Genomic DNA, 20,327 nt, shown 5'->3' with positions numbered 1-20,327 from the left:
TTTGGGTGTTTTTGTTGTCTTTTTTACATTTTTGAAGTTATATTTGTAGTTATTTGTCTAGATTTCAGTCATTTTGTGTGTTTTTGTTGTCATTTTTCTCAATTTCTGTATCATTTTGTGTATTTTAGTTGTCGTTTTTCATATCTTATTTTAATTTTTCTGCCTTTTTGTAAGCATCTTGTGTATTTTTCTCTCATTTTGTTAGTTTTATTTGTTCTTTTGTGTATATATCTGTAATTTTTCATGTTTTTTGGAGTCATTTTGTGTATTATTTGCTGTTGCCACCGGTTATTTATGTGTAAATTACACTTTTTCATCACAAACATTGATGTGGACTCAAAGGATAATAGTGATTGTACTGTAAAAAAAATAGATTTTCATTTTTCAACATCGTACTAAAGGAATAGTAATATAGTGCGTTTCCATCCCTCCTGACTCACTGTCTCCATGTATCCTCAGAGTAACGCTGAAGAGTTGCGTCGGGAGCGTCTTCGCCGAGCCACAGAGAGACTAAGGAGCCCTGTCGTCTTCAACAAGGACTCAGCAGTTAGAAAAACACAGCTGAAATCCTTCAGCCAGTACGTGGAGAGCCGACCAGGTGGGACACACACACACACACACACACACACACACAAACACAACAGGACAGTGTGTACAGTGTTTGCACTGAGCTTCAGTGACTCACAGCATTGTTTTACTCTATATTCACTCACGCAGCAGCAAACAGATTAACTGACACTGAAATAACTGAAGATTTAAGGTCAGGGTCTCAAACACACCCTAAATGATCCACATCCGTCGCTTATCACCAACTTTACCAACCAAATCTTTACTGGTAAAGAAGCTTTATTTTGAGAAATTATATTTCTAATGAGAAAAGGTGCAAAGCATTCAATACAAATATTTCTTTTAAAAGTGCAGTGATTAAATTATTTTTTTAAAGATCGACCCTCGTTCTTATTTTGTGCACTGGCTAAAACACACAAAATGGCTGAGAAAACACACAAGAGGACCACAAAAACCCCAAAATGTTGACAAGAACAAAATCACTTAAACAGGGTGACCGCGAGTCCTTAAAATGTCTCCGCCTTTACCCCCTCCTCCCTGTGCTCCGTCTTACTCACATGCATGCGCACAGCTGCTGCATAAAGGAGCTCAGCTCATCACTTATATTGTGTAGAAACGTTGTTGTCTCATGTCTCATTCAGCAATAAGTAAACAATAAACTTTACCATTATTATGTTAAAAAACGTGACCAAAAACTCCGTTTGAACTCTGTCAGCGGTGACGTGCTTTCAGTGTGACCTCGTGCATGCGAGGAATCGAGAACGAGCAGGGAGACAACGAAAACACATAAAATGATGGAAAAATACATAAAATAACAGCAAAAACACATAAATGACAGGAAAATGCACAAAATGTTCAGTGAGTAGTAAGGCACAAGTAGTATTTCAAATTTAGAATTTAAACATCAGGTGAAAGAAACTGGAATAATCCGTTTTCACTCTCAGAAACATGATAACAGGCTATGTGAATGCTGATTGGCTGCACTTTCCAAAATGGTGACACCCACATATACTGTAAATGACTCCAAAGACGTATCTGACTGGCATTAGTAACAAAGTTCACTTAGAGTTTGTTCTCGTCTCTTAATTCTTTGTGTTGTGTTCGTGCAGAGGTGAAAAGGCAGAAGTCTGTTCCTGAGGATCCGAGGGGAGAGGAAGAGGATCGAGGATCGCCCACGGAGGCGGAGCTTCATCGACCTTTTGAAGAAGAGGTTTGTGCATTAGTTTCATTTCTCATGAGGAACATTTACTGTTGCTGTTGGTATCAAATGAAGTCGAGTAATGCAAACTTTCAGTAATCAAAGGGTAGGAGCTATGAGCATAGACCTAGAGAAACTCATACAGAAGAATAACAAGTTAGGAACTAGAATAACACAGGACCCTAGACAGACCCTAACAGATAAGTAGCTTTAAATGGGTTTAAAAACAAAAATACACACAAGATGACTCCAAAGACCTACAAAACAACAAGAAAAATACACAAAATGACTACAAAATGACAAAACAACACAAAAAGCTAACTTTAAAAACATAAAAATGCACAAAACCAACAAGGAAAAAAAACACAAAAATGACAAGGAAAAGACAAAACAACACAAAAAACAAACTTTTAAAATAGAAATACACAAAAACTACAAGAAAAACACAAAATGACTAGAAAAAGATATACACAAAGAGACTACAAATAGACAAAACAAACAAAAATACACTTTAAGACCACAATTACAAGAAAAAACACAAATTGACTTCAAAATAGATACAAAAATTAACTAAAACACAAAAATACACAAGAAAAAGACAAAACAACACAAAAAATGAACTTTTAAAACAGTAATAATCAGTAACCAGTAATAATAACATTAAAACAACTCCAAAAACACAGTATATAGAACACAAAGAATAATCTGCAAGTTCTCTTCTTTCTCACTTGGAAACATTCACAACACAACGTGACACAGGAATATGAAATGGCCGCTGCACAGAAGACGTTCTCCAGCCTTTTTCTTTTCCTCCTACTTCACCTTATCGGCTTTTCAGCTTCACCTCGACTCCTCCTCTCCACTGTCCCTCTTTACCACAGAGACATCTGAGCATTGATCTAACACACGGCCATTTTAATTATGACAACGCCAGATATCAGCCGTTTAGAACCAAGTGTGTGTGTGTGTTTCTCTCCTCCACACACACACATACACACACAGCACTCTCCAGGGTTAATGGGTGTTCAACCTTTCCATTATCCCGATCAGCCAAGAATTACCTGCTGAATGATGTTTGCATTAATATAATATATATGGTAATTTCCCTGCTCTTAATTACGGCTGGGCCGAGCGCAGCATGGGGAGTGGGCTGATCATGTGTAAAATTGATTTGCCAAGGAAAAATATGGTGATAGAGCGTGAGCAAGTGGAAGGGAGAGGCTGCCGGGAATCAACACACACGGATCTCTCACACACACACACACACACACAGAGAGAGAAAGAGAGAGAGAGAGGGAAAGTGCTGGCCTGGATGGATTGGAAAAGAAGAAACTTTCTCTCCTGCTCACTAGTTCTGGTTCCCATTAAGGAGAAAAAAGCAAGTGCATCAGCAGTAAAAAAGGAGATATTTTCTTCTTCCCAGGCATCCTCAGAGATGAATTTGAATAAACATTTTGCTCACTCAGTGGAGCTGGTTTGAAGAATAGCAAACAGGCGATATACAGAGGTGAACAGGGGTCAGAAAGAGTGTGTGTGTGTGTGCGTGTGTGTGTGCGTGTGTGTGTGCGTGTGTGTGTGTGTGTGTGTGTGGGTATTTTGAGAGAGTGGAAAATTAGCAAATGAAAGCATTAAAATATGGGTTTATATATTGTTTATTTTTAATTAAAAATGATAAACATACTAAATATTACCAGCAACTCACAAAACGACAACAAAAACACAAAATAAGAGAAAAATATACTGAATAATAAATAGAACAAACAACAAATTACATAAAAACATCATCATTCATTCAACAACTATTGAGCTATTTCCTCCAATTAGCTTATGTGGAGCTAGAGTGTCCTCATACTGGGAGAACATGCAAACCCCACTCTGGGTTATGGAAGACTACACCTCTGTGCTGTCCATGTAAATAATAATAAAAGCAACAATGCTAAACAAGTGTCAGCCAATACTAGCATGGTTCTCCATTCTCTGGGTGGGATAACATTGCCACGCCCCTTTATGCTACATGCTAAGCTATCCCAAACGTGTGAGACTGAGGCCTCAGAGGAAGAAGCACATTTACTGTCTGCAAGATTTGGAACACAAAGATTAATTTTCAAGTTTCTTCATCGCTCACCTGGATAGATACACAATACGTCACACAATATGACTCAAAACAGGCAAAACAAATAGTTCTGAAAAGACACACAATCACTTAATTAAAAAAAAATGACCAGAAAACAACACAAAAATACACAAAACTAAAACAACAAAAAAAAACATGAACAAAAACAACAACTATGACAATATAAATACATAAACGGCTGCAAAAATGCACAGTGATAACAATATTACAAAAATTACAACTATTTTCAAAACAGACAAGACACAAAAAAACAACACAAAATAAACAATTTCCTTATCCCTCACCTTGAAAGATACACAACATGACACAAAAACACAAAATATACAAAATGACTCCAATAAAGCATCAAAACCACCAGAAAACAAGGAAGAAATGACTAAAAACATCTGCTAAAATGCACAAATTGTAAACAACGATAAAACAACTCTAAAAAAACAGCCAAGACATAAAAAACAATCACACAATATGAACCTAAAAAAGATTCCCCAAGGCCATAAACACGAGGAACAAATATGAAACGGCCGCTGCACAGACTGAGAGAAACATTTAGGATAATTGTTGATGGAGCATGTGCAGAGGTAAAGCGTTGATTTTTATTCCCTTTTCTTATTCCTGCTTGTTTGAAGTTTGTAGATGATTTGAGGAACTTGAACACAGCACCAGTTGATCCTTATATCTGTGTAACATGGATTCACACTTTAACTTTCACTGTGTTTCCGTCTTCCATTTCTTTAGTTTTATCCTCCTTTATTTAACAACTGTTATCATAGCAGAGCCACAGAACTGTCACATGATCAACATTCATGTCAGCATTAGAATAATCATTGATCTGAGCATTAACACAGGAAATAACAACAGCTTTGTGTCTGTTTTTGTGGTCATTTTGTGTGTTTTTTGTGTTATTTTGTTTTGGATTTGTGTATTTTTCCCTCATTTTTCTTGTTGTCTTGTGTATTTTTGTTGTCATTTTGTGTCTTTGGGGTCATTTGGTCTGTTTTTGTAGTAAAGTAATTTTGTGTTGTCATTTTTGTGTAATTTTGTGCTTATATATATATATATGTAGTTGTTTTGTGTTTTTTTGTTTGTCATTGTTTATTTTGTGTTATTCATTGTTGTTTTGTGTGTTTATGACGTGTGCTTTTTTCTTGTTGTATTTGTGTGTTTTTGTAATTATTTTGTTGACTGTATTTTTCTCTAATTCTTAGTTTTTTAAGCTATTTTCAATGTTTACTCTGGGGGCCGCACAAAACTAGAGCACAGGCCTGCACGTGCCCCCCGGCCTGCCAGTTGCCCACGTCTGTCCTAATATCTCTTCTGGTCTTGTTGTCTTCCTGACTGTGTGACTGGTTGTGTGTGTGTGGCTGACAGAAGGCGTTCAAAGACACCAGTCAGTATGTGGTCGGCGAGCTTTCTGCGCTGGAGAGCGAGCAGCGGCACATCGACGCCCGAGCGGCGCGCGTGGAGAAGAGGCTGCGCTATCTCATGGACACAGGTACCCCAAGCCCAATTACACTGGAAAAACTGCTTTGGCAAATTGAGCGCGCACAAACACACACACTGACGCACACACACGGGGAGTTTGAGCGAATGTGTTGGACGGGGAATCTTTGAAGCCTCCCCTTCTCCCTCCCTCTCTGCCGTGGAGCGTTGGGTGGATATGAAAGTGTGTGTGTGTGTGTGTGTGTGTGTGTGTGTGTGTGTGTGTGTGTGTGTGTGTGTGTGTGTGTGTGTGTGTGTGTGTGTGTGTGTGTGTGTGTGTGTGTGTGTGTGTGTGTGTGTGTGTGTGTGTGTGTGTGTTGGGAATGGGAGAAGAAGGGAGACCTCTCTGGGCTCGGGTGATAAGGGAGCCCTTCATGGGGGAAACGATAACTGGGTGCGATAGCGGAGCGCCGTTTGCTGCTGCCGCCATACCCAAGCAGCCAGCCTCCCTCACACACTATCGAACAGTGCGCTCAGCCATGCACAGCTATACACACACACACACACACACACACACACACACACACACACACACACACACTCCTTCCCCTAGTACATATCTGGCCTTCATTGATATGCTGTATAAGGAGAGACGGGGGTGAGGTAAAGACGAGGCAACACAACATGAGCACGGACACAGCTCACAAATCCACCACTGACACACACACACACGCACGCGCACACACACGCTCGTGCACTCACAGAGGTTTTTATTTAAGAGTTAGCCGAGGGTGAAGACGTGTTACGACATGAGACAGTGAGTCAGGCCAAAGCAAACACTGAAGTCTGAACAGAAATGCATAATTAAACTGTTTCAAGGACAGAAAAAATAATCTTCTCCTGAAAAAACGCCACAACAATGACGACGTTTGGACGGAATATGAAACATCAAACACACACAACAGTGCACATGCTTTGTAGGACCACTGTAAAATTGACAGACCGTACTGCTCACGTCTGTCCAGCCAGCTCCTGGTCCATATCATCGCTGCTTTTCTTTTTTGAAATAATTTTTGCTGAGATTTACGAGTGTCTCTCCACTTCCGGGTTCTTCTTCTTCTGTTTTAATGGTGACGCTTTAGAGTTCCTCTTCATTTTCTAATTTGTATTTTGCATTTCTGAAAACAAGACCCCAACGTATGACGTACAGTGTGAGCAGTCAGATTGTGTCATAGTGTTGTATAGTGTGAGAACATGAATCGTGAGCTTCGAACATCTGGACTCTGCAATGGAGTTGCACAGTTTGAGCTGGAGCTGAGTACAACGATTGAAAAAATCACACAATGTATGCCCGCCTTTAGAGCTTAGATACTCGGGCGTACCGCTGCATAGGTGTTTCTATTAAAATCCTACATTTCCCACAATCCGTAGAGCTTCTCAGTAGTCCTTGTACAGCTGGGACGTGTTTTAAAGGTGTCGGTACTGTCGTAGCTTGTCTGCCAGTCTCTCCTCTAAGCTTGTGTTCATCTCAACTGCTCTATTTCACCAGGAGGTGAAAGTAGCTCAGTGTTACATTTAATACTGGTCGATACAACGCTGAGCAGTGTTTTGTGTAAAGGGCGGAATGAGGCGCTGCCTTATACTTTCTCTTTAATACGGGACATTTCTGTTCGTTTCAGTGTGTGTGCGTGTAAATACATTGTAGCTCTGAAGCCTTTAGCATCTTGTTCTCCAACTCTCCTGTGGTCGTACAGCAGCTGTTGCACAGTGAATCTCACATTTTACCTGTCATGTTTCTGCGTGCAGCGAGGATATGGCAGGTCATCGGTCTGCAGCGCATTTTAGAAATCAGCGCCATACTTTCAACTTCTTGTTGAAGCCTACTGCTGTTGTTACGCTCTTTTGAGTGGAATGTTGTGTTCAGGTACTGCACTCTCTCACAGTCACAAGGTACCGAAACATGGTACCATTTGATTTTATGTGAATCTGTACCAATTAGTACCGAAAGGACATTTGGTTGGTACCTAAAAAGTACAGAATCCGATACCATCCCTACATTTGTGTAGGGATGTTATCTTATCTGTCACCTGAAAAAAGCCATACAAATGATGGAAGGAATATGGAACGGGCGCTTTACACACTGTCAGTAGAGCTGTGAGAGGTGTGAAGGAGAGAGGGATGAGTCACAGCAGAGAGAGGTGTAAACGAGACAACACGATGAGTGTGAAATTGGACAAATGTTGTGTATTTCTTACATCTTATTTGCAAATCTTGGTGAAAGTTGATGGATTGAGAACAAAAATTCTACAAATTGTAAGTGCATCTCATTCATGATACTAAACCAGACTGAGGATGTTTTTTCTGGATGAAATCTGTGTAAAATTGAAAAATGTTTATTTCTTGCATTTCATTTACAAATCTTGGTGAAAGATGATGGATTCAGAACCATCACATTTGTGATAATAAATCAAAGTAGTTTTTTTCTGGGTAAAATCAGTGTAATATTGAACAAATTTTGTGTATTTGCTGCAGTTCTTGGTGAACTATTGTAGATCAAGAGCCAAAATACTCTGAAAAGGTAGAAAAGAATATTTCTCATTATCATTTCTGCTGAAATTTGCTTGATTTTGACCTTAAAGACGAGTTCTCGGCTTCTCTATCACAGCTGTGTTACGAAAGCATTCCAAGGAAGTATTTTCTGGATGAAATCTGTGTAAAATTGGACAAATGTTGCGTATTTGCTACAGTTCGTGGTATATTTTGGGGGGATTTAAACCCCAAATCCTAAAAAGGTGACACAGGAGGAGCCATAATAGAGGATTTCTCCCCTCCTGCAGCACGTTTTGTCCTGATATGGAGGATAAATGTGTTTTTCTCCTGCCTCTCCGCGTCTCTTCACCCACTGTTAAAGCAGCCTGTGAGACGCTGTGTTATTTACACACACCTTCAGCCATGAAGTGTCCTTTTCACACAGATGCACATGCAGAGATCATTTAATGCACCTGCAGCTCCTCCAAATATGAATCGTCCTAAAGCCAGCGAGCAGCGACTGCTGGGACTGACCTGAACATCACACAAGTAAATACCAAGTTTTCATCCTGTACGTGTCATGCACGACGTCTGAATGCTGTTAAAGAGCACATTTCAGAACTAGAGGAGAAAAACTCATCCTCAAACACACAGGTGTCAAACCTTGAAAGAATTCATGTTTTTTGCAAGAAAAAAGATTTAAAAATTAAAAAAAGTAGAAAAAATAAATATTTTTTTATTTTTTCAATTAACTTTCAAACTTTTTCTAATTTAAAAACACGAGTCCACACTTTTAATGATTAAAAAAAACCTAAACAAGATAGTTATTTTCCTGGATTTACCTCTTGGAGCTCAATAAAGTCTATCTATTGATATAAAATAATTAATAATACACAATTTACAAAAAATACTGAAAATGATCAACCTAATTATGTAATATTTTATCAAATTATCATAGTATTAAAAAATGTTATTGTAAAAAATACAATAGATATAACAAAATGTAATATAATATGATAAATATAATAAGAATATAAAGTACTTAAAAAATGATAACAATATGATAACAATTATAAATATATATATATATTATTTTGTAAATAAATCTATAAAATATTTCACACATTTCTTAAAAGTGTCAAAATAATAGACTTCATCTCAGTTAATATATTTGGATTTTTTTGTAATAACAAAAATAATACATTTCTGTAGCTCAGCTGATGCATTAAATACATGTAATTTTTTACTTTCTAGGTTAATCCAATCTTCATTTACTTCAAGGTTGCCAGGTTGGAAACCAGCTTGTAAATGGGAGATTCTTTATAAGAAAATGCTGTTAATGTGCAGACAGTGATGAGACTTATTTGACTTAGAAAAAGACTCAGTGAGTGTGTGTCAGATATGTATTGGTGTGTGTACGTATGTATCGTTTGGATGGATTGCTGCTTTGGGCCAAAGTGTGACAGTCGCTCAGTGAAGTGACCTTTATCACCTCCGTGTACGAGGTCACCTCTCTGTGAGCTGTCAGAGATGAGAGATATTTCCTCTGCAATAGCAGCGTCTGATTGGCTCGGAGACTCTGTATTGATCGGTCACTTCTGAACGGTTTCTCAATCACCGACAGAGGCCAGGCAGACGTTACAGTTTAGATTTGGTAGTTGGTCCAGTCCATCATCTACTGTACAAGCACACTGGAAACTAAATGACTTCTTATTCTGTGCTTCACAGTTTAATATTCCTTCCTCACATGTTGTTTTTTTTATGGCGTCTTTTTTGGTGTCGTTTCACGTTTTGTTTCTTTGAGGTTCTGTGTTAGATGCTTTAAAGCAGTGGTTCTCAACCTTTTTCATCTCACGTCCCCCAAAATAAAGGTTCCAGACTGCGGGAACCCCCACTGCACCTAAAGGTGGTTGAACACAGTCATGAACATTGTAGAACAGTCATGTGGAGACAGGACCATCTATAAGGGGGAATAAAGGGGAGTGTTTTTGGGGTCCATCCATAAAGTCATCAAAATGATGGTCCATTGTTCTATGAATCTGTGATAACCACATTTATTTATTTATCTTAATATCTACTGTTTTACAGGATATTTATTTGCGCCATAGTATATGTATAGTCATCTTAAAGATGGAAATCCTTGTTTTAATAGATATAAAATGGGTTAAAAGTAGCAATTTAGAGTGACCAAAAATGGACAGAGAAAGTGTTGAAAAGGGCTTAAAGTGTCTATTTGCATAAAAGTGGTAGAAATTGGTAAAAATCAGCATGAAATATGGAGATAAGAGGTTAAAAGTGACAATAATGGGTCAACACATGTGACATTAGGTGACATTTAAAGTTGTGGAAAGGGTTTTAGTGCTGCAAATGTCTTGAAAGTGGAAACGTGCAGAAAAGGTGGAATGAAATGTGATGGAGAAGTGGCAGAAATGGAAGTAATGTAGCTACAATGCATGAAAAGGAGCAAAAATATGGCAAATTGTATTTTATACCGTTTTGTGCTTGTAAAGGAGAAATTTGTAATTTTTTATATCAGAAAGTATATTGTATTGTTTAGTATCGGGATATATTGTATCATGACATGCAAATTGTGAATCGCAATGCACGCCCCTAATGTCTAGCCATTGTTTTGATGATCACTCCGCTCATTCATCACGCTCGCACACAGTCTTATTGACCAATGGATGGGCGTATACTTTATAACCACATTAGCCCCACCCACGTATGGAGAACAAGAGCAAACGAATGCAGTTTGTGGTGTTTCCTTTCTTCCCACCGTTCCATATCCTGGCGTTCTGTTTTCCCGCCGCGCTCCCTCTGCCTCTCGTTCCTTTTTATCCCTGTGAATCTCCATTTCTCTCCCCTCTCCCCCCTCACCCCCCCTTCCCCAGCACGGGGCACAATGCAGCTCGCTGCAGCCTTTTCTATTAGGCGCCAGGCCTCCCCAGATAAATGCAAAGTAATTGGGGTGGTTAATTTATTTACTCAGAGGCAGTTCACAGCACATTAAATAATAGAGATAATTGAACAAGAATTGTCAAGTGTCTTCTGATATCAGACACATTACAGGAGGGAGTGTGCATAAAACTCCATTTCCATGCCCCCATTGTTTATGGTAATTAAGTACACAGATTTATTCCTTGGTTGCCTTCCAAGCTTATGGCAAGCGCCATTGTTGTCTTCTATTAATATGTAATCAGTAAATAGTTTAATTTTCTAATCTGCGGTTGGAGAATTCACTTTCTAACAACTCTTAATTACTGCTGGGCTCTAATGAGGCTCGCCGTGCTGACGCAGCCAGCCAATCAGACGCCAGGCAGCGGTCGGTGGGGGAATCTGGATTCCTGCATCGACACACGCACATGCACGCGCGCGCACACACATACGCACACACACGCACTCTTAACTAATGAACTTGTTATTGTGGCCCCGCTGGGATCAGTGTCCTTCACACGTGGAGCAGGAGGAGAACGTTTCATCCTTTTCTCCATAAACGAGAACCAGGCCAACAATCAGAGCCTTTTTATGTTTGACCCTCATGTTTCAGGTGACAGAACAGTTCACCTGCAGATGTTTGTGTGTTTTTCGAGTGATTTTGCGTATTTTAAAAATCATTTTATGTGTTTTGGGGTCAATTTGTGTTCTTTTGAGACAGTTTGTTTGTTTTTCCGAGTAATTTTGTGTACTTTGGAGTCAATTTATGTATCTTTTGAGGCCATTTTTGTATTTTTAGGGTCATTTTGTTTGTTTTTTGAGTAATTTTGTGTATTTTTGGAATCATTTTCTGTGTTTTGGAGTTAATTTGTATATCTTTCAAGTCATTTTACGCATTTATGGAATCAAATGTTATGATTGGTGTCATTTTGTGTGTTTTTTTAGTCATTTTGTGTGTTTTTTGAGTCATTTTGTGTGTTTTGGTGTCACAGTGTGTCTTTTTGTTGTCAGTGTTTTTGAAGTCAATTTGTGTTTGTTTTAATTTTGTCGTTTTAAAGTCATTCTGAAAATGTTTCATCTTTTTGTGTTTTCATGTTGCATGTTGGTATTTTTTTTGAATATTTTTTGTTTTTAGGATTCATGTTATGTTATTGCAGACAGTTAATGTGCTGAGACTGGGAAGGAACTCCATACCAGAGATCGGTCCCACATGTTAGCGTTAGCTTAGCACGTAGCCGCACTGGCTGAGCGGGGTCAAAGGCTAAAGGGGGCGTGGCTATCTTATCAGACATATGCCATTATCTACCAGTAAGTTCTCAAAGTGAGAGCTCTGGTTCTCTCCTGGGAACACTGGGCTGAGTATGGAAGCCTGTTTGGTCCAAATGTCATTGGGAAGCTTTTCTCCGTGATCTTTTCCAAACCCATCCCGTGGTTACTGTCGTGTCTCTGACCTTGGCTTTGTGACTTTTCTAAAGCAGGTAAACATATCGAGCTCTCCTTGGTGAACAATTCTCTCTGAGTTTTGAAGAAGCATTGAAATGCGTAGCTTTGTAGCCTTTGGCAGAAAATCCCCTGTTTGAATAGATCCACCCCCCACCTGGACCTGCACCTATTTACACACACCTTCCGTCTCAAATAGCTGCATAACCACAACAATGGACACAATTATTCCAAATAATGGCACTTAACCGCGCCGCAAAGCCGCCCTTCACCTACTGCGCGTTGGATCAGAGATAAACAGTGTGAGCGCTGGCAGATTAACATATGTCTAAAAATTGCAGTGGAAAGCGATAAGATTGAAGCGCTGCGGTTTGATGGCACTCGCTCCTTTAATCTGCCATTTATGTCTGCAAGTCGACGAGAGCAGAATGGAGCTTAATGTGTGTGAACGCAGACTGTCAGTGGTGCAGTGTCCACTCAACCTGTGGCTCACATTCCAACTGACGCACACACACACACATTAATAACCAACATGATCCACATTAGAGATGGCAACTGTTTTCACATCAGGTCACATGATCCAACATTCATGTCAGCGTTAGAATAATGACCAATCAGAGCACAGGACACATCAAAGGCTTTGTGAATTATTGATGTTTTTGTGTCTTTTTGTTGTTGTTTTATGTTATTCTATTCCATCTTTCTGTCATTGCGTGTGTTTTTTTGTCATTGCGTGTGCTTTTGTAGTTGTTGGTGTATTTTTTGTATTAATTTTGTTTATTCTGTCTTTTTTTACCATTTGTGGACTTTTTGTGTATTTCTGTAGTTTTTTACGGTTTTTAAAATAATTTTTTACATTTTTCTTTTTGTGTTATTTTTTGTGTCTTTGTTTATTTTTTCTATCACGTGTCTTTATTTAATCATTTTTTGTATTCTTTTTTATTTTTCAGTTAATTGTTCATTCATTTAATTAATGATTAAACACAAGCCTTGTCATCCGACCTAGACTACAATTAAAACCAATCAAATACAGAATAACTTAAACTTTGACTAAAATGTGACAAATAATTTAATTATTTTTTCGTGATCCTTCTATTTCTATTAAATTATTTATTTTTTTTCCCAGTATTTAGATCATGTTTTCTTTTTTTGTTGGCGATATTCTTACATTCACATTTTCATCTTTGTTTTCTGAATATTTATACATAAAAATATTTTTTTGAATTCTTTATTTCTTCTAATTTTTACTATAATACTTCTGTAATGTATTTATTATTCCTAAGTTGTTCATTTTTCTTTATTTTCTTTATGTTTACAAGAATATTTTATGTTTTTTTATTTTTATATTCATGTAAATGTTATGTTTTATTTTTCTTTATATATAAACTTATTTTGTTTTTAATTGTTTTTCAATAGTTTGATGAATGACTTTCTAAGGCTGTGAGAGTTTTGTTTCTACACGTCTACATGTTTTTTGAGTCTGAGCCGTCACACACACACACACACACACACACACACGTTTAGAGCTAGTGTTACAGGTGATTTCCCGCTGTGCTTGTAATCCCAGGCCTGGCTGCTGACGGCGTGCCAGCATTAAGTGTCGACTTTATATTTCTGTAGCATCAAGTGAGCCGGACGCTTCCCTTTCCTTCCCTCGACGCCTGTCGTCCTAAACCAGCATCAGCTTATGGTTTGACTACAGATTTAAGCTGGCACACACACACACACACGCACACACACACACTCTCACACACACACTGCCTGGCCTTGTCGCTGCGACACAAACAGCTTAAGTATATTATCAGGGGCAGTTCTTTTGCAGAGGAAAAGCTTAACATTAATTATTGTAACTTTGGGCAGATTACAGCCGCGCCTGCCTTGTAAAGCGCGGGCCGACTCATCTTGACCTCCTAGACGAGAGCTTAAAGACACAAGAATGGCATTTTACCAACTTTAATGGGATAACCAGTCTAATCTTTCAGCGGCGGGAGAAGGAAAAGGGTTAGGGACAGTAATACCACGGCCCCGCTCCGTCGCCTCTAATCAGCCGGCGCTTTGTTTTCCAGGTGCTGCAAAGTGAATCCCGTCCTTTTTTCCCCAGTGATACGCTGATACTGTGCCATGCTTAGTGTAGAGAACAGCTTTAATTGGTAAAGATGGTGACAGAGAGACGATGACAGGTCCGTCTGTTCATTCCGAAGCCTTTTTGGCTCATTTTTTTCGCCGTTGTCACGGTGACCAAAAGAGCACTCACCCTGCATCGTGCGGAGGAATGTGTTTGTGGTCATCTTAGATTCACTTCAGCAGTGAATGCGGCGGCGTTATCCCCGACGGGGGGTGAAGAAAAGAAATCTGGGGATCACTCCTTTAAAACCCCATTGGCTTTTACTCGCCTTTGAGGGCACGAAACAAAAGGATCGTGTGTGTGTGTGTGTGTGTGTGTGTGTGTGAGAGAGAGAGAGAGAGAGAGAGACTGGGGTTCAACTGGGTCAGAACACAGATTAAACCCCCCCCCCCACCCTCTTTAATCCTCGGCCATTTGAATGTTTGAGCAGCAAAACAATTTAATTAGTGGACTTGTGAGGACCGAGCCATCCGCACACCGGTCCGCCGCCGTGACCCCACCTCTTGCACCCAGATGTGCAGTGCCCCCCTGCCCCCCCAGCTCGGTGTCGGCCTTTCATACATTCTTTAACAGTGGGGATGAAAGGGGGATTTTTTGGAAGATTAGGGAATGGGATCCTTCGGGCATTGTCTGGGAATCTTCAGATAAAACGAGTCGGGTGGATGGAGTCAACGGGAGGGACGGAGGTGGAAGGGGGGTCCTGAAGACTAGCGACTTGGATTTTGTTTGCACACTGGAGCGAAAAGTATTTAAATGATATATTCATATTGCAATTCTCTTTTATTAAAGGAAAAAAAGCTAAAATACTGTTTAAAGTCAGTTAGCCCTTACATTTCTCAGCATTTACAAAAGCAATAAAATGACACACATAACTCTGTATGAATATCTATTTATATTATATTTTGCCTATATTGTCTTGGTCAGCCCTTACATTTCTCAGCATTTAACTAAACTCACTTAATGCCCAAAGATGGGAAACTTAAATATTGTTTTCACACTGTAGTGAAAAGCATTTAAAACATTTTTAAATGATATTTCTCCTATAATTTATGTCAGTTAGCCCCTACTTTTCTCAACATTGAAAATAAGTAATAAAATGATGACACACATTCCTCAATATCTGTATAAATATATATTTATATTATATTGGTCAGTCCTTAACCTTTCTCAGCATTAAAAAAAAAAAACAATAATGTAATATTGTTGTAACACCTTATCTGTTGCTTTATCGCTACATTATTTAAAGCATATGGATATCATGGATTAATTCATTCCTATTGCTCAATATATTTATAAAAATGCCTATTTATTGTGTGAGCAAATCATTTTCAATTTATTTATTTGGACTTTAATGACTATATAAAGTGCACTCCGAAAGGATTCAACCAAAATTCAGTTTGAGCTCAGTCAGCCCTTACTTTTCTCAGCATTTATCCAGTACCACTGGCGATACAGTCGTATCTTTACGGAAGTAGTAAGATATTTGCATTGTAACGATATCTGTTAATATTACACTTCTATGGCTGATATCCGATCGTCTGTGCCGTGGCTGCTTCATACTCCTTCCAAACGCTGTTTTTTTATGGCCTCAAGTTATTAAACTCATACATAATGTGTATAGCTGAGGAATATATTCTTCTAGAACTGCAATGTTCTAATAGGTCTGTCTCAGAATATATATTTTCAAATTAAAAGCCCTTTATTTCCTTTAAAACATTGGTGATCACTTTGTCTTTGTAAAGAAATGATCAGATCTTGGTTTTTTTAAGGATAATTTTTTAATGTCTTACTTTCACACTTCTAACAATATTTGGTCAGAATTTTGTAACAAAAATTCACTCACAATATGTTTGCACTAACTATCTAAAATATAAGAAACAAACTTTTTTTTTTAAATTGCTCCTTTTGTTGAATTACTTTGAAATACATGGATTCAAACTGAGGTCTACTTTGGGTCGAAGATCCTTTTATTTTGAAACGTAACCATTCATTACCTCAGGTTTAAACTGCAGTATATCAAACTTCTTTAAATTTGGTAGCAGTTTGTTTTTAAGGAGTGTTGGTGAGTCTTGAACCCGGACCAGGTGAGAACCACAGCTTTAAAACCTCACATAGTAGCCTTTGATTTGTAATGGAAGGAAGAAAAAAAGGGCTTTGGGATGTTCTCATTTGTAATCAAAATTCCCGTCCCTGCATTTCTCCTTTATTTTTTTAAATTTCTTCACATTTCCAAACGTTTCCACGGTAAAGTTGCTTCCATTCAGGCCTGAAGCGCCCCCTCTTCCAGATTACCATTTTGGGAGGAGGAGGGAGCGGCTGTGATTGTTGGAGAGAATCGGGCGCTGGACAATGGGCGCTTATCATAATCTGCTCTTTATTGGAGCATCCTGCCAACGCTTTCATCGCCCGCCGCCTCGCAGAGGACCCCAAGGACCCGCTGGTGCTTTGGATCCAACATTCAAACATTAACCAGATCAACCTCCACATTCACGTCATTGGTTTTCCTTCACCATCATTTTATCATTTATCATTTTATTTGTTTCTTTGAACTGATAACGATAGATGCACGTTACTTAACAGCCCCTTTAAGACAATTTCAACTGATAAGTTGGCCTGACTCAACATAGCCCTTCCCCCTTAGCCTTTGACTCAGAGCAGCTACATGCTAAGCTAACCAAAACGTGTGGGACTGGTCTTTGGTATGGAGTTATTTCCCAGTCTAATTTCCTCCTCTGAGTTACTATAATATCCTATCACTGTCTCTGATGAGCAATAATGTCATCAGCTGTGTTTCTGTTACAGATTTTTGCTAAATAAAAGTGATATTTCTAAAGTTTCGACAAAGTATAATTGCGCTTTGAACGTATTTCCATTGAAGGTTGTTTTGGAGCCTCGTAACTCACGTGAAATCTCATCCCGCGAGACTTCGCTGCAGGAAGATGGACGTGCCAAACCTCCTTAGAATACTCTGCATTCCTTTGTTGTTTCACGTCTGATGTGGCAGTAATAGTTTTGCAGTATAATGTTAAGAACTGTCTCGGTCTCCTCTTCTGTCCACACGTACCGTGACATGTCATGTGACCAGGTACGTCACGTAATTGCTGAAAAAGTGTTTCTATTGTTCTTTTGCGATACTTTTCAAACTCCAAATGTCTGAAAAACTTCTCCATGAAATCGTAAAAACTTTAATAATTGAGTGTTTTTTCCGAAATTTAGGTGTTTCCATTACCAATTTTTATTGCACTATTTAGATTTTGCGCATTTCCAAGGATAATGGAAACGCAGCTAATAACAGCTTCATGCACACCAACTATAGCTCACACACATATCCTTGTGTTCGTAGTAATTCATAAAACAATATCAAATAAAGAGGAACATTACACGCACTGGCCCGGAACCAATGCTCCATCCGTAGTGTTTAAAGGAATGAATTAGTTTAGTAATTAAATTTTAAGGTTTTATACGTCTTTATAGGCAAGGCGAATGTATTTGTATAGCGTCTTTCATACACAAGGCGATTCAATGCTTTACATCAGGGGTATCAACCTCATTTTATTTCAGGGGCCCAATACTGACCAGTTTGAGCTGAAGTGGTGCACATTTTAGTTGAACATTAATGTGACCTGGTGTGCACTTCCACATATAAATGATAAAGTATGTGAGTATGTTAAGTATGTTATACTTAATAATTTTTACTTTCTCGAGCAAGCAGAATTTGATACTCTAAAGGGCCAGATTTGGCCCCCGGGCCTTGAGTTTGACTCATGCTTTACATGATTAAAAATGTGCAATATTTTGAAAACATTAAACAGAGTTTTAAAATCCACATTAAAAACGTTGCAACACATTCATCAAAGTGGGTTATAAATCATAACATGATTAAATCCCACATCTTACTGAGTTTTTTATTCTGGAGTATCTACTTTCCATCAGGTGCCAAACCTGAGAGCAATGATCAATTTATTTTATATAGTTTTGGTAAATCATAAAATACACTCAGCTTACATTTTGGGATGAGTTTTGCTTGATATCTGTCCTCTCTCCTGTTCTAAGTTCACTCGTTGACGCTTCTACGTAACTGAAGTTCAGCGGGGGATGTTTATTGTTGATTGTTGATCATTATTTAATTTGCTAACTGTAGCCAAAACACATCATTGAATTTCAACCTTGCGGTCAATTAATCGAGGCTTTCTCATGCTAACGGCCGCGATGGCGCGCCACAATGCAGGTTAATGACGGAGGCTCGGCCTGTAATTACACCATTGACGTGCTAACGCAGCTGCTCGCTATGCTGCCCTTGTCATCGCCCCCCCTACACCCCCAAACGCACACCCTCCCATCTTCCATTGTGGCCAGCACTCCAGGCTACAAATACCAACAGCTGTCTTTCCCAATACATTACCATTTAAATATCTATTTAAGTGCCACAATTCTGCATCCTTGTAATGAATCGCAGCTCAACTCTCGGCAAGAGACCTCCACCAGCGGGTGTGTGTGTTTGTCACTTTGTAATGGGACGCTGTTCTAGATTGAAGGGGCATGTGTGTGTGGGGATTTATTGGTTACATTTACACACACTTTAGGGAAAACTGGAGATTTCTGTCTCATTGAAAGCTGAAAAAGGAGCTATAATAGCAGAAAACCATCAAATAAGTGTGTTGTTAATTTAAAAAAGATACCACAGAGGATTTAAGGGATTAAAAGTGTCCAAGCTACCACAAAAACTGCCTTCAACCTGTCTGCGAGTGGTTTAAATCATTGTAAACAACTGGAAACCAATGAGATGTCTGCCCTAAGGCTTGTTAAAGACTGACAGTGATCGAAAACCAGTTCAGGAATCCAGTCCTGAATTATTCTAAGAACCACCTTCAGTTAGAAACCAGCTAGAAAAAGAAAGTGTGAATACAGTCTTAAACAATAGCTGGGAACCAGTGAAATTCCTGTGAAAACCACACATTAAATACCATTTGAAGCCTTTAAAACCAGCGCATTAAACAGTTTACCCACAATTATACACCTGCGACTTCCTCAAAATATGGAGTGACATAGTATGATATAATGTACCCCAAATTATTTACAAATTATTTCATTTTCATGTTATTTAAAATATTTCATTTTGAAATTACTTTGATAATAATATAACAGCATTTTTATCCATGTGTCCTCTTTGTCTATAGAACATTAGCTATTGTAACACAAGTAATCATTGCTAATATTATTATTATTATTATTATAAGTGAACATAATAAAATTGAGAGGTGTAGAAGTTGTTAATTTTGCTGTAAATTTTTTATTTCTTGAGAATATTTTGATAAGTCCACCCAATAGCATAGACCCGCACCTTTATGCTACGTGCTAAGCTAACCAAACCTGTAATACTGGCCGCTACGTGCTAAGCTAACTCAAATATGTGGGAGTATTTGCTACATGCTAAGCTAACTCAAACATATAGGACTGGCTGCTACATGCTAAGCTAACTCAAACATGTAGGACTGGCTGCTACATGCTAAGCTAACACTAACATGTAGGACTGGCTGCTACATGCTAAGCTAACACTAACATGTAGGACTGGCTGCTACGTGCTAAGCTAACACTAACATGTAGGACTGGCTGCTACGTGCTAAGCTAACTTAAACGTGTGATTGGTTACTGGTATGGCGTTTCTTCCCTCGCCTGGAAAAATACATATTTTGAAGGAATATAAAACAGCCACAGCAGAGTATGTCAAAAAAATTACACAGACTGTGTTTGTGAACGGGAGCTAGACTTGAATCAACTGTGAAGTCTGTGAATGACTGGGAGCACTGGGATGTGATGGGGGGGGTTATTGGGTGGGTGACTAATGTTGTTAGCAAAGCTATTACTGGTCGGCAGATTAATTCATTAAGTAAATTCATCGTTTGCCTCCTCTCGGCCTCTTGTCACGAGGCGTGTAATATGACACCCCTCAAATTTGTTCTAACATCCACCCAGAGGGGGTG

General features: G+C 38.7%; 1 protein-coding gene across 2 annotated transcripts in view; it reads left to right on the top strand.

Moving 5' to 3' along the window:
* The window catches only part of ehbp1 (EH domain binding protein 1), a 191,881-nt gene that overhangs the window by 133,302 nt on the left and 38,252 nt on the right, over nucleotides 1-20,327 (top strand). For both annotated transcript variants that reach the window (XM_028467869.1, XM_028467870.1), the window contains 3 exons: nucleotides 460-598; nucleotides 1,677-1,777; nucleotides 5,268-5,391. In XM_028467869.1, coding sequence (XP_028323670.1) covers nucleotides 460-598; nucleotides 1,677-1,777; nucleotides 5,268-5,391 — 364 coding nt within the window. The remainder of the gene's footprint in view (nucleotides 1-459; nucleotides 599-1,676; nucleotides 1,778-5,267; nucleotides 5,392-20,327) is intronic.

Source organism: Gouania willdenowi, chromosome 15, assembly GCF_900634775.1.
Source record: "Gouania willdenowi chromosome 15, fGouWil2.1, whole genome shotgun sequence".
NCBI lineage: Eukaryota > Metazoa > Chordata > Actinopteri > Blenniiformes > Gobiesocidae > Gouania > Gouania willdenowi.
The sequence above is the reverse complement of the archived record's forward strand: the minus strand, read 5'-3'. Positions and strand labels throughout refer to the sequence as shown.